Source organism: Macaca thibetana, chromosome 3 (assembly GCF_024542745.1).
Source record: "Macaca thibetana thibetana isolate TM-01 chromosome 3, ASM2454274v1, whole genome shotgun sequence".
NCBI classification, from domain to species: domain Eukaryota; kingdom Metazoa; phylum Chordata; class Mammalia; order Primates; family Cercopithecidae; genus Macaca; species Macaca thibetana.
In genome coordinates, this window is record NC_065580.1 from 166,781,590 (window position 1) to 166,796,950 (window position 15,361).

Consider the following 15,361-nt stretch of genomic DNA (forward strand, 5'->3'; position numbering starts at 1 on the left):
ATTGGGGTTTACAGCAGGCAATGGAACACGTGATTTGTAACCTTAGTCAATTAGGAAGGTATAATCTTGCAAAACTGGGTTTATTTGATAGCACACATTGCAGACACTCTTTAAGAAGGGATTTAACAGAAGTCTTGGTTGCTTAGCAACAAATGCCTCCTGGGAACAAGTTCATTTTTAGCCTGGTGTAGGTCACCAAGTGTCCCAAGTATTGCTGTGAGTCTTACCCGTGGACTTCTCCTAATACATTACATGAGAAGCTGTTACCAGTATATGGCCCTGCACAGGTAAGAGTCTAGTACATATTTGGAGAGACTGATTCTTGAAAGGTCAATGCCTGCTTTTGAAGAACCACGTGGAGACAGACAAACTACTTGGCTTATTTCAGAGCATATGATTAAGTCCTTCAGTGTTTTCCAATAGTTAACAGAGTGGAAAAATACAGGTTCCTTGCTTTAGTTGAGTCCTTGTGAACCTTTAAATAACCATGTTGCAGAAGCCCATAGACACATGAACTCTTGTTAACCTCTGATTGACAGATGAGAGTTTGCCTATTAACGTGAAAATCACTATTTGTTGAAGGTATGGTCTACAGATGATGAGTGATGGGTGATTGTCAAAGTGGTGATTATGGATACTTTGAAGAATTAAAAGAAACTTATTTTTACACGTGTGAAAACATTAGCCTCTGTGGCTAACCAACACACTAATGAGATGTTGCTGTGTTTTCGCCCCAAGCAGAGAGAAGGAAGAGTCTGGAGAGGCTTCTGACAATCACCAGGGAAGGTATAAAACGTCTTTAGGTCACAGCCACACTGCACAGCAACCACTGAGCATGTATACAGGCTCCATGTCTACTCCAGGCTATCCTGGGGTCTGTACATCATATCGAACTCACTGTTATATCCCAGTGACTTCTTCTGTTACTCTTAGCTCCAATGATTTAAGCCCTGCCTGTGGACACTACTTACCCAGTAGCTACCAAGGAAATCTCTGGCTCCTGGATTACTGCCAAGAATCCTACGGTGAAGCACCAACCTGCGAATCTCCCAGCTGTGAGCCCAAGACCTGCAGCACCACTGGTTGTGACCCATCAAACTCCTCTGTGCCCTGCAACTCCCCATCAGCAGGCCAAGTCTTCAGTGTCTGTGAAACTACCAACATCAAACCCAGCCCCAGCTGCAGCCCATGCACTCAGACCAACGGGTATGTATGCAATTGCCACACACCCACTCAAAGTGCATCCAAAGCCTGCCAAACCCTCTACAATGGTTCCAACTGCTTTGGACAGCTTAACTGCTCATCCAAGAGTTTCCAAACTCCAAACCACTGCAGATTGAGTACTTTGGGGTATAAAAGCTACCAAAATCCTTGCTTCATACCCAGCTACGTCTCACCATTATGTTATACTTCCAACAGCTGGCAACCCCAAAACTATTTAATGAGCAATTATCACTATACGAGCTACAGGCCTACGAGCTGCCGACCACTGAGCTATTTATCTAGAAGCTTCAGGTCTCTGAGCTGTATACCCAGTACCTTTCCACCTCTGAGGTATTTATGCAGTGGTAGCAGACCTCTGAAATGCTTTTGACCAACTTACAGAATTTATAAGCAACTGGAAATTGCCCAGTGGGGAAGATTCTACTAAGTAGTAGAATGTCTAATTTTCTGCTGAATCTCTTTATTCGGCCTAAGAATCTCGTTACATTAAGTTCAAATATAGCTCCCAGGCTTATTAACCACAGCCAGTATCACCTGCTAGCTTTTCTTTTTTTCTGTTGTTCTGTTATTGCTCTTTGTACTAAAAGCTGACCCTGAAGGTAACATCGTTATTTCGGAGATTTATCACAATGGACTTACCAAAGAGACTGCATTTGAAGTACAGCCATCACCAGCTTTCTTACTTTGGCTGTCACTGTTCCTTGTCTGACAGTGTGATTATCACCTACCTTTCCTGATGAAATGGGACCTCCATGGTTTGACTGCAGATTCCAGCATGCAAGTTCGTTCGGATGGCTTTGCTTTTCATTAATATTTTTGTCAACTACCTAACTAGCACGTTGCTAATAAGCTGAGAGATAACAGTATCTTGAGCATAATAAGTTGAACTATTTCATCCTTTTCTTATTGACTGATTGTAAGAACAGGCAACTAGCAGTGGTGACTAGAGCTCAAAAAGAGAAGCCTTCAGCAAATCTTCTCTTCCAGAGAAGCCATAAAACAAGATTCACTGGTACTCAGCTTTTGTTCTCCATGCCTAAGAAAAAGCCTCAGAATTAGCTAAAGCATGAAGATTGTTTGTTGAAAGCAGAACAAATACTGTTAGAGACTCTTTACAATTACGTTTAATCTATGTTCAGGATTCTCCTATTATCCTGCCTTGCTGATTTATTGCATTATGACTCTGGAATATGTCCTCGTTCTTAGTTAATAAACAAATTTCTGACTGGAAGTAATGGCTTTCCTTATGCTTTATTTCACATTTACTAAAATTTCATCCATGTTCTGGGCAATATACATAGCGTTGTCAAAATGCTGCTTTCCTGCCATTTAGTTTAGAGTCTAAATTTAAAATACAAAGAAGGGGCCGGACGTGGTGGCTCGTGCCTGTAATCCAAGCACTTCGGGAGGCCAAGGGCGGGGGTGTATCACCTAAGATCAGGAGTTCGAGACCAACCTTACCAACATGGTGAAACCCCGTCTCTACTAAACGCACACACACACACACAAAAATTGGCCGGGCGTGGTGGTATATGCCTGTAATCCCAGCTACTTGGGAAGTTGAGGTGGTAGAATCTCTTGAACCCAGGAGGCGGAGGTTGCAATGAGTCGAGATTGTGCCACTGCACTACAGCCTGAGTTACAAGAGTGAAACTCAGTCTCAAAAAAAAAAAAAAAAAAAGTACAATATGGAATCATAAGCTTCTGACTTGTTTTGTTCTGTTTTAAACATATTATGGTTATCTCAACTAGAATGTCTACAATAATATTGATATACAGAAATTTGGAAACATTTATAAAACAAATCAATTTAATAAAGAGTACATAGAGTATTAAATACATGTTTGTTTCTCAGCACAGTATGTGTATTCATTGGTTTTGTAGATAAGGTTTCAGCAGTTAAATTAATATTGAACCTCCTAGAAGTGATTTAACCTCTATAAGTTATTATCCAAAAAATAAAAATAAAATCATCTGAGTGGTGAAAACAACATGATAAACATCCCAAGCATTTTTGTAAATAAAAAACAAATCATGTTTAAAGAAAAATAAAATGATCCCCAGAGATGGGTGTAACCGAAGTCTGGAAAGATGGGGAAGAATCTCCAATATCAAGAGTCAATGTCCAAAATTAAAACTCATGAAGCATATAAATAGAGCTAATATATCACTCATTCCTTCAGTAGGAATATGTGTGTACAAAGGGCTTTAGAAGAAATATTAATGCACTGTTTCTGCTTGAACATGTCTGAGAATAATCAAGTCACTCCTTTGTGAGTTCGTTCAATTTTCAGAGAATTCTATTTGCTGAAAATTTCTTCTTCATGTTGAGAAAAATACTGTATAGTTGCCTTTAGCAATGATCTATTGACCATATAGGACCACTTCAATTCCTTTAACCTAGAATAGGTGTTCAAGTATTTGGAAATAATTACCATGTATCCCAGATGAGCATTCAGTTGTCCAAACTAAACATACATTTTTTTTTTCTCTTTACAAAAGTTAATGGTAAACCTATTCTTTGAGACACTGAGTAGGACTCTTTGGAGATATCAAGATCTATAGATCCTGTTCTCAAGAGCTATTCAGAAGAGTAATATACTGAAACAAACATAATACTGTCTTGACTATTTTAAGTACAATGTAAAAACTTCAAGGGAAGAAAAGAAAGTTACTTTTTTTTTTTTTTTTTGCAAGACTCTCTGGCAGGCAAGAAGATTGCTCCTAACCTGAAGAACAAGAGAACACTCAGGAGAAGAAATGGCATGGAAGTGACATCTGAATGGTAAGGTAACTAGGGTATGAGTACTCAATGGAAAAAAGGGTGTGAGGTGACAGGCAAATTTGAAAAGAGGTGTAGTTAAATTTAAGTAGAGAAAAAAGGTCTAAAATAAAAAAGAGAAAATATAAGACATTACCTTAAAGAGCTTGGATAAGAAAGATTTTTTTCAAGTAAGTACAAACAAACAAACAATAATTGTAAAATAAAAGATTAGCAAATATGGCTACATCAAAATGAAAAGCTCATATGAGATATATCACGAAGAAATTAAAAATAAAGCAAGAGCATGTATAGGGATGGGGGGATGATAATGCCCACCGGAACACCATATACTTTCCACTCAATGTTTCTGTAAATATTAAGCCTACAAAAATAGTCTATTAATGAGAAAATCAAGCTAGCAACAAAGCATAGGGGAAAAAAGCCAGATTTAGAGATAATGTATACAATATGTACCATAAAATTACTATCCAAAATATTCAAGAACTCCTACAAATTAAAAGACTATCCTGACCAACATGGTGAAATCCCATCTCTACTAAAAATATAAAACTTAGCTGGGCGTGGCGGCGCATGCCTGTAGTCCCAGCTACTCAGGAGACTGAGGCAAGAGAATCGCTTGAACCCGGGAGGCGGAGGGTGCAGTGAGCTGAGATCGCGCCACTGCACTCCAGCCTGGTGACAGAGTGAATCTCAAAAAAAAAAAAGAAAGAAAAAAAGAGAACAAATGAGTCAATAGAAAATAAGCAAAGTATATAAGCAATTACTAACAAAAAATGATTTAATAAAAATATTAAAAAGTGTTCAACCTCAGTAATAGGTTGAACAATACACCAGAATATTATTTTTCATCATCCATTTGGCAAACTTTTTTAAAGTTAGTCATATGGCAACTTAAAAATATATTCACATACTGCAGATGGAAATGGAATTTGACAGAGCCACTATATATGTGAATATTTAAAATACCCACACTTTATGACAAGGTAAATTCACTTCTTAAAGTCCCTTCTACCTAAACATTCTTTCAAGTTCTACAATATTCACATCAGCACCACCTGGACACTGAAATATTGAGAACAATGAAAAAGTCCATCAATTGGAGACTATAAATTATAATATAGTCATATGAATAAATATTTTACAACAGATAAAAAGGTGGTATAGATCCATATAAATTAATATGACAAAAATTACAAAATTAACAAATTAGATCTATAAAACTATGTAGAGTGGCATATTTTATGTTTAACCACTTGCAAATAAACAAACATTTCTTTATGTAATATACATTTGTATATTATAGTATATATGTGTGTGTACATATATAGAGAGAATAAATAGCTTTACAAAAACACATCTACGTAAAAATTGTTAGCTTTGGAGAAGTTTTGGAAATGAGGATTGGAGATTTTTTTTTTTTAATATACTTTAAGTTCTGGGGTACATGTGCAGAACATGCAGGTTTGTTACATAACCATATACATGCCATGGTGGTTTGCTGCACCCATCAACCCATCACCTACATTAGGTATTTCTCCTAATGCTATCCCTCCCCTACCCCCCAACTCCCCAACAGGCCCCAGTGTGTGGTATTCCCCTCTCTGTGTCCTTGTGTTCTCATTGTTCAACTCCCACTTATGAATGAGAACATGAGGTGTTTGATTTTCTGTTCTTGTGTTAGTTTGCTGAGAATGATGGTTTCCAGCTTCATCCATGTCTCTGCAAAAGACACAAACTCATCCTTTCTTATGGCTGCATAGTATTCCATGGTGTATATGTGCTACATTTTCTTTATCCAGTCTATCATTGCTAGACATTTGGGTTGGTTCCAAGTCTTTGCTATTGTGAATAGTGCCACAATAAACATAGGTGTGCATGTGTCTTTATAGTAGAATGATTTATAACCCTTGGGGTGTATACCCGGTAATTGGATTACTGGGTCAAATGGTATTTCTAGTTCTAGAATCTTAAAGTGATTTTTAGATTTAACAATTATGTTTTGATGAGCAATTAATTTTTAAAATTTAGAAAAATAGAAGTCCTGAGAAATAAAGTTGGTCCCATTCTAGGAATTGCTAGAGTCAAAAACATTCTCCAAACTACTTTAATAAAAATGTTGAATAACAAAATGAAATAGGCATCAGTCCTGTACAGCACATAGACTTCTAGAAAGCCATAGAATGTGAGGTTTCGTATGTGTCTGTCTGATTCAATTTTAGTTAAATTTTATTTAGACAAAGAATATCCTTAGTAAACAACACACTGAGTCCATAGCTCCAGTGACAAGAAATCAGCCACGCTGTTTTACATATGTTTAAAAATACACAACTTAAACTTCTTTTCCTGTAAATTTCACTGCATAGTTGACCTAAATTTTCCGCCTCCTAAATAAAAGATAACCACCTAATTTTCATTTGTTTTGTAAGAAACAAACCCTGATTATAAACTGAAGTATCACTTTTCACAGCTGTAAAAATTTTACAAGTCCAAATATGAGCTATAAGGAGCTGTAAGCATCCAGGTGTTTCTTAGGCATACCCCCCTCACTTTTATAGACAACAGAGAAAGAAGTGCAAGAAAACGAAATAAATGGGTACCTTCTGTCCCAAATGTATGAATCAAACAAAACCCTACCCTAGAATTTATTTAATGCACAATCTACTTAACCATGAAAATCTGTTTTAATGTATATGCAAGACAGTTTATGTTTAGATGACTAACAATTTACTCTATAACATAGTTTAAAGAGTTGATAAAGCTACTATATTTGGCATGCTATGAAAAGCATTAATGTAGAGCATAATTTTCATGTTTATTTCTGCCTGCTATGTTGAAACTGTATTACTGACCACTATCTTTCTGAACCCTTCTTTCATAGAATATATTTTCTGATTGATATATTGAGTCTACATATTTTCTAAGCCAAGGAAACTTCTTTGTTCCATTTAGTTTTTTTTTTTTTTTAGACAGACTCTTGCTCTGTTGCCCAGGCTGGAGTGCGGTGGCATGATCTTGGCTCACTGCAACCTCCACCTCCCAGGTTCAAGTGATTCTCCTGCCTCAGCCTCTCAAGTAGCTGGGAGCACAGGCACACACAACCAGGCCTGGCTAATTTTTATAGCTTTAGTAGAGACGGGGTTTTGCCATTTTGACCAGGCTGGTCTCAAACTACTGACCTCAAGTGATCGCCTGCCTCGGCCTCCCAAGCTGCTGGGATTACAGGCCTGAGCCACCGCACCCTGCTTCCATTGAGTTTCTTAATTTTTTTCTTTTTCTTTGAGTTCATCACAAGGTGCCTAACAAATTTCTCATCATACAGTTAGTGTGCTACATGTGATTCACTAAAGGAAAATAGTTTCCACCTACCAGGAGGCCCTTAATGAGCAGAGGTCTCACATGACAGTTCAATTAACCATACGGCCACTCCCAGCATTATGAGACAATATTCCAAGATCATGGAACTCTATCTATAACTCCCAGTACTGTACTGTCCATGTTAAAATTTCCACTTATATCAGTGCTAGCTGGACTCATGGTTTCTAGATGACTGCAGAATTGGAATCAGAAGCAAACTGAATTCTTGATCAGATGTGCATAGGTGTTGTCTCAGAGCTGATCTAACAAAATGTTTCCTGTCTTCAACTACTCATTATGCCCATGGTGCTTGTTTTTTTTTGGTCTGTGAGTTTAATCTGATTGACAGGACTCAGCGAGTCCCCAAGCTGTGTATCTACAGTCAGGTCACTGACAAATCAGAAGAGCATTTAAAGCTCAGCTCTCACCTTTGTTTTCTGTGTCTTACAGTTTGGAATCCAGGAAACTCTAGATGATGCAGCTGTTCACTGCCTCAAACTCTAGGGTCTCACATATTTAAAGGAAAAATTATTCAAAAGTAGAAAGTAATTTTCTTATTTTTTTAAATCAAAAATATACTATTCCCAAATTTAAATTCAGATTCTGCTATTTAATGCAAAGAATTATGTTAAAGTTTCTTTATCTAAAGAATAAATATTCTCAATCCAGAATGGTTTCATTCAAAATAGAAAAAATAAAGATTTTAAGTCCAGAATTCTGTCTTTCAGGAAACAACTATGATAATGACGATTATTATTGTCACAGTTATGACTTTTTAAGGTGAATCATTTTTCACCTAGAATGAAGGCACTGGGGACGTATTACTGCAGAGGCTAGTCTTTTTCATCAATTTGCAGCTTTACTCAGTAATCTCTAATAGGTAGGAGTCGTTTCTGAGCTCTTTCCTCTCAGATTGGGGAAGACATCGGATTTCTACTTTGTACTACAATAGCTGGTTGTAATATAAATCTCGAGTAATTTTGAGAAATATTTGGTGGCTGACAGACTCAAAGAAAAATACCAGGATACCAAGTGCTTCTTTCTTCATCTATTGTGTGTGGCACCTTAATTCACATTTCATGAGCAGAGCAGAGTGACTCATTGACCTTGAGTTGCAATCCTGACTATTCTACTTAAGTTGTATAGCATAAACCACCATTTAATGCTCTGGATTTTTATAGAGTGATGGACTTTCTGAGAATTAAATAAAGGAGAGTGTAAGATGCTCTGACAGTGCCTGGGACTAGTGCTCAACAAATGACAAATGACAGTATTTTTTGTTATATTATAAAAGTGAAGAGGCCCTAAAATTCACCAACTCTACAGCCTTTTTTTCTATAGAGGATGTGATTGAGAACCACAATCCAAGGTTTTAGAGCTAGTTGTTAGGAAGCTAGAGCCTGAATCTAAATTATTTTTGTTGTAGTAGTGTAGGGTACTAAAAGGGCTTTTTTCTCACTACTGTTTCCTATGAGGAATGACTTTCCCCTAAATATTCTTCTGACCTCTCTCTAACCCTTTATTCACTCAGCCTCTGGAGAGGTGAAGACACCTTTATGATTGATATATACAGGAAGAATAACTGGCCATGTGCCTTTTATCCCTGACCCTCCCCATCTTGGGAATCCTTTTTTTTTTTTTCATGTGCAGATTGCCCACAGGCTGTCCAGTCCCAATACTTTTCCCATCTTAGGGAACTTCTCCTGGACCCATGCTACCCTGATATGGGTAACTCTGTCTGATTCTAGGGTTTAGTGTTGGCAAAGCCATTTGTTTTAACACATCTAATTCTACTGTCAAAAAGAAAGGTGACATATGTGTTCTCTGCCTGCAACTTTTTGCCATTTCAGAGTGTTCAGAACCCAGTTAGTAACAAAGAGTGGTTTCTCCGGACCCAAAACAGTGCTTCCTAAAATAGGTCACACTACCTATCATTTAAGGGAAGATTGTCTAGCAGTAAGTAACTAGTAAATAACTAAATTAATGAAGATTTGTATTGTGAGGGTACAACCAGTCTGCATTTATTTGAAAAGGAGTTCATGGTGTAAAGTAAATCAGATGACATCACTCCCTCCCATTAGGGCTTTCTTCTATTGTTACCACACTTAGGAAGCAAATTGAACTTGAAATGGAAGACATTTATTTCATAGAATGCAGACATACCCTTATTTTACTTATTTTTTTAGTGTAATGTTATGAGGAGAAGCAATAGATGATGAAACGAAAAGTATATAAGGAGAGTAAAAATATTTTGGGCCCAATGAAAGTATTACAATCTTCCTACATCTCAGCATTGGTACTCCAACATCAGATTGTGCCATCTACACTCCATTTGATGCCTTAAGTTAGGAAACTAAAGGAAAGATGCCAGGAACAATTTGTGCCCAGCATATGTAATCTTTATTTTTTATTTTTTTAGAGCAGGATCTTGCTCTGTCTCCCAGGCTGGAGTGCAGTGTCACAATCATAGCTCACTGTAGCTTAAAACTCTTCGGGTTCAACAATCCTGCAGCCTCAGCCCCCTGGGTAGCTGTGACCACAGGTGTGCACCACCACAATTGGCTTATTTTTGTTATTATTATTATGCAGAGAAGGGGTCTACTTTGAAGAGCTGATCTGCAACTTCGGCCTCAATTAATCCCACCACATTGACCCCCTAAAGCAGGTATTACAGGTGTGAGCCACTGTGCCTGGCCATAGGTAGCCTATCCCTCTGGGAAAGAACATTTGCCTGAAGTACTGAATTACATAAATTTTCATTCCACAATACATAGAGCAAGATGGCATGTGAGAATGTCTCACATGGAGGCAATATCTACAAATTAAAATATTTAAGAACTGGTTCCAAACAGAACTAAAATTTGGGGGAGGAACCTTATAAAATTTAGAATTTGTACTCCTGATCTTGCCTGAATTTGAGAGAAATAGTCTAGAATAGGAATAAACAAATAGGTAAATTTTCAAAGAAAAAGGTATGACTTTAGTCAAGAGTGCTCTTAATTTCCGGCTTGGAACACACAGCATGGACCACCACCATCAACAAGAAGAGAGAAGGAGATGGGGTGGAGATAAAGAGGAATGGGAAAAGGAAGAGAAGGGAAAGCCTGTAAAAGGAAAGGAAGGGGCAGGGAGGAGGTTTGTTAAGCATTTTCCAGCAACTCCCCTTCCTGGCCCCATATGAGAATCATTGACTTGAAAACACATAACCTTGGCATCCCAGTAAACTAGAAAGACCCTCAAACTGGAGATGAATTAATCTCATACTGCCCCAGGCCTCCTCACCATGGCAGGTCACATCTGACTCTGAATTCCATCTCTTATAAACTCATTAATGTGGATGATGACTAAAGTTTGAATTTCTACTAAAGCTAATGGGTTCTTTGAAGATTTTCTTGGAACCAGATAAAGGCAATAACTATGCTAACTTGATGAATAATTGTGAATAGGTATGTGAGCTTATATATGTGTGTGAATACACATATATGTCTTTTCATCATGATTCTTAAACTTGTTGTGTATATATCCAGAAGTCATAGTTCTACTATTTTTGAAAATACGTATTTACCGCTCTTTTTCTGTTTTAATTATCTGTTTAAGACATGGGCATAATTATCATAATAAAGAATATTATCTCCATAACTTAGAAGACTGTTGATAAAGAAGAGAGAACTTAGCCAGCATATATTTTCCTTTTTTTCTTGTCTCTCTTGAAAGATAGGTAATAGAGATTGTACGCATAACAGTGCAATCCAGCCTGAGGCATAGAACATCTACAGTTCTCTTTGCTTTTAGATTTAAAAAACCATAGTAGTGTTATAAAATATTAATAGAAACATAATATAAAAACACAAGTATTCCAGGGACCTGGTATGACAGCTCTATCTGATCAAAATAGTTGCAGTGGTTTTCAGGGAACATTTCTCTGCTCATTCCAGAGAATGCATGAACTCATTAGTCTAGAAAGTATCTAACCAACCTGAATGTGAAGGCACAGTGAAGGTGTTCTCAACCACAGCTATTCCATGGCAGAGAAACTATTATACACAGCTCTTGGAAGAGCTGGTCATGTTGGCTTTAGCCTGTAATCTCAGCTACTAGGGAGGCTGAGATGGGAGGATGGCTTCAGGCCAGGAGTTGAAGACCAGCCTGGGCAAAGTAGTAAGACTTCACCTCTAAAAAAAAAAAGAAAAGAAAAGAATATAAAAATTAGCTGGGCATGAATATGTCTACAGTCCCAGCTATTGGGAAAGCTGAGATGGGAGGATCACTTGAGTCCAGGAGTTCGAGGCTGCAGTGAGCTACAATTGCACCCCTCTGCACTCCAGCCTGGGCAACAGAGCAAGACCCTGTCTCTAAAAATAAAAACTTTTAAAATATTCTGGGAGACATATTTCTAGGAAGCACACACAGAAACAATAATTTTCGGTGATGATGGTTTAACCAAACACAAAACCAGCCCCAAATCCTTCTCTAATCTAAATTAGAGCACAATGTTATTCTTCTGATTCCAGTGTAGGCTCACGTTCTATGCTGATCAAGAGCATAAGGAGACCTCAACTCCAGAGTCCCAAGCCCTGAAGTTCTGTTGTTTTCAGTGATTGCAAAACATCATTCCATGCTGTCAACATCTGTTGACCCAGTTACGAAACTTTACTCCATACATGAAACTTGGTGCATATTTATCTCCATGTAAATACCTTTAGAAATGACTATGCAACATATTCTAAAATAAACTGTTAAAGGCAAAGGGTTTTCATGATCACTACCAAGTAGGGTTGAGGATATCATTGAACAAGGTTGTTAGAAACATCGTGTTGATTTTAGAAGTCTGTGTCCTATCACAGGGATGCCTATATATTTTGCTATGCTGAGACAGAACATGGGACCAAGAAAGCAATTTCAGGGATCATTTAAGTCTTTAAAATATAAAACCAATGAATTTTTGCAAATGAACAGTCCTTCAACTTTTCTACATCAAATCTGAAGGCCATTTGGATAGTTGCCTGGTGGTCTGTGGGATCACACACATATTTGTGGGAAGTGGAGATGATGCCTATCACTGCAGCTGAGTCAGGCAGATGACTGGAGACAAGAGACAGGGCACAGAGTCGCACAAGGAGACTGGGCTTGGGAATAGGAGGTTATTCTCTAGTTCTGATATTGCCATATTTTGTCTCTGGACCTCAGATTCCCTACCAGAAAAAAAGAGGAGGTTGAATTTAATGAACACTTACACCTCTAAAATATGATGATTCTGTCATTCTAGATATAAACTGTTATTTTTATTGTTGTTGTTGTTTTGTTTTTACACAGAGTTTTGCTCTTGTCGTCTAGGCTGGAGTGCAATGATACAATCTTGGGTCACCGCAACCTCCGCCTCCTGGGTTCAAGTGATTCTCCTGCCTCCGCCTCCCGAGTAGCTGGGATTACAGGCGTGTGCCACCATGCCCAGCTAATTTTGTATTTTTAGTAGAGACGGGGTTTCTCCATGTTGGTCAGGCTGGTCTCGAACTCCTGACCTCAGGTTATCCACCCACCTCAGTCTCCCAAAGTGTTGGGATTACAGGCATGAGTCACCACACCTGGCCCCAACCTCTGTTAAATTTTTTTATGGTGTTTAACTATGCCTTCCTTCCTCATGTTCCTTTCCCAGAGTGTGTATCAGAATCCATCCAAGCCCAGGAATGTCTTTTAAAGATACAGGCGTATTTTCATTACACGTCACAAATAAGCCATTAACTCAATAGAGATGCATTTAGTTTTGTTACACCTTAATTACTGAATTGCCAAGAGCTACCAATGGAAGCTTTATACCTAACTTACATGTTTCCTTAAGACACTGTGTTTGGGCTAGTGCTAATTTACGTTTCAAAAGAAGAAAAAACAGAAGCGCCATAGGAGACCGGAATTTCCTCCATGAGTTAATTTTCGGAAGAGACGCTGCAAAGTGCAGTCATTTTAACTCAGAGACTCCACCCTTCTTGTAAAACACATGTACCTAAGTGTACTAGTAAAATCTGCCTGGGCCTCGGGCCAGATCATTAAAGCTTTCAGTAGACACTGGGCCCATGTCTGATGGAACTGATTTCACAACTAAAGACACTAAATATCATAATCAGGTAATAATAAGGTTCACCTTAACCTTAACCATTTAAACTCTACAATTATTAACCTTTTAAAAGAGTAACATAGTAAAAAGTCTGACACATTTTTGCAAACAACATGTTAACTCCAGTTTGGTTGGGCTGGAATCTGACTACTTTCAACAGCTGGTGAGAAAGCTTATCAAGTCATATACCCCTTCCTGATATGAAGATCCAGCAACAACATGTGTTTATTTCTACAGCCGTAAAATAAAAGGCAAATGCAAACAAAGAAAGGAGAGGCACGCTGATAGGTGAGATCATCATATTTAGAAACTCAAGGAGTGCTGAAGATCAAAAGTAGATTATAGCCGGGCACCAGAATATAACCTGATCAGGGAGAGATGGCGGGCAGAGGAAGACTCCATGAATTGATTATCATTAGAAACTACAGTCTTTTACAGGCTAAGAAAAAGCAATGAGGAGAATGTTTACTTAGTTTTTCAAACTGCTGAGTGAGTTTTATTATAGTTGCTAAATCAGTCTGAAGAATGGAATTTCAACATAAGGCAAGAACACGTAGTTCTGTTTCCTTTGCCCCGTACCCCCAAACACCCGTTTTCTTTGTCTCTTTCTCTCTCATTATTCCTGTCTGGAGGCAACTTTAGTTGTAAAATAATGTATCTGAGAAACAATTTTAAAGAATGCATACATAATTTAAGCTTATTTCTCAGAAACCAGTTCATATTGCTGGCTTTTGACCCTTGCCCTAATTGCAAAGATACTATGCAATAAGTATGATGGTCAAGGGTTTTTGTTTGGGAACTTTCTTCTTTAACATTTTACTTCTAGAAGTGCTGCTGAGCACCAGTCTGTTCACATGACTACTGATTTGATGAGTGGATGATGCTGATGTGTTCTAGAACTGACTTGGATATTGAATGTTATGTATTAGCTGTGGACCCAGAATGGTTGGAGAAAGACCATTTGGGATTTTAACTTTTCCTAAATGTATATAGTATGCCTAGCATTGGGCAACTGCTCAGAGTCCATGCAGGAAAACAGAAACCAGGGCAATTTAATATAGAGAATTGGTTAGACAAGTATTAGAAATGCCAAGATGATGGGGATAGTGATTGCAGGAAGCAGCCTCACCCGTGGGATCCAGGACAAAGGCAAGAAGTCGGGGTTGCTAGAATCCAGTAAGCTCTAGATGAGTGAGACTCTGACCTCTGAAGAGAGACGCAATTCAGATAGCGGAACAGGGGGATGCTGTGGAACTGTGAGCCAGACCTCTATGAAGGAGGCACTGCTGTTGGAGTGTGCTGATTTCTCTGGTGGGAATTCAATGGGACTAGTTCTTCAAATCAGAAGGTGGGAGGGGGAGACTGGAACCTACTGCCATTGCCAGGGTGACCTTAACAGATACAGAAAGGCAAAGAAGGAACAGTTCCTTTTTCCTCCTGCCTGACGGTTACTCTCTAGTGCCTCCTGTTGACAGAACATAACAAGTAAAGTTTAAAACAGACCATAGCTTCGTAACCATCACAGACCAACTTTGCTCTTCTGAGCTAACTCTAAGAGTTTATGCTATATATTTGCCATTTTAGACTACATCTATAAAAATCATAAGTGCATTTAATATGTAGTTGACCAGAAGACTGTTTTTTTTTCTTAAAGAAGAAAATATTTTAGGTTTTTGCTATAATTATGCCTCAAAGGTCCATGGTATGAGTCACCATCCTATACCTACGCGAGCAAAGAAACTCTTGGGTGAGTTTTAGAATAGGTACACATGGTAATGAATCTCTTTCTAGTGAATTATAATATCATTTCAGTATAAAAGATGCCTATTTCAAAAGCAAGACTGGCCCATTATTAAAAGTAAACTAGGTCGGGCACAGTAGTTCATGCC

At 38.1% G+C, this 15,361-nt stretch overlaps 1 protein-coding gene across 1 annotated transcript; it reads left to right on the forward strand.

Annotated features, from left to right (window-relative positions):
* Positions 1-817: 817 nt before the first annotated feature.
* On the forward strand, positions 818-2,455 carry LOC126951246 (keratin-associated protein 24-1). Its single transcript, XM_050785238.1, has one exon. It carries the CDS (start codon positions 836-838, stop codon positions 1,592-1,594), a length of 759 nt encoding a protein of 252 aa, XP_050641195.1. The 5' UTR covers positions 818-835; the 3' UTR covers positions 1,595-2,455.
* Positions 2,456-15,361: the final 12,906 nt, after the last annotated feature.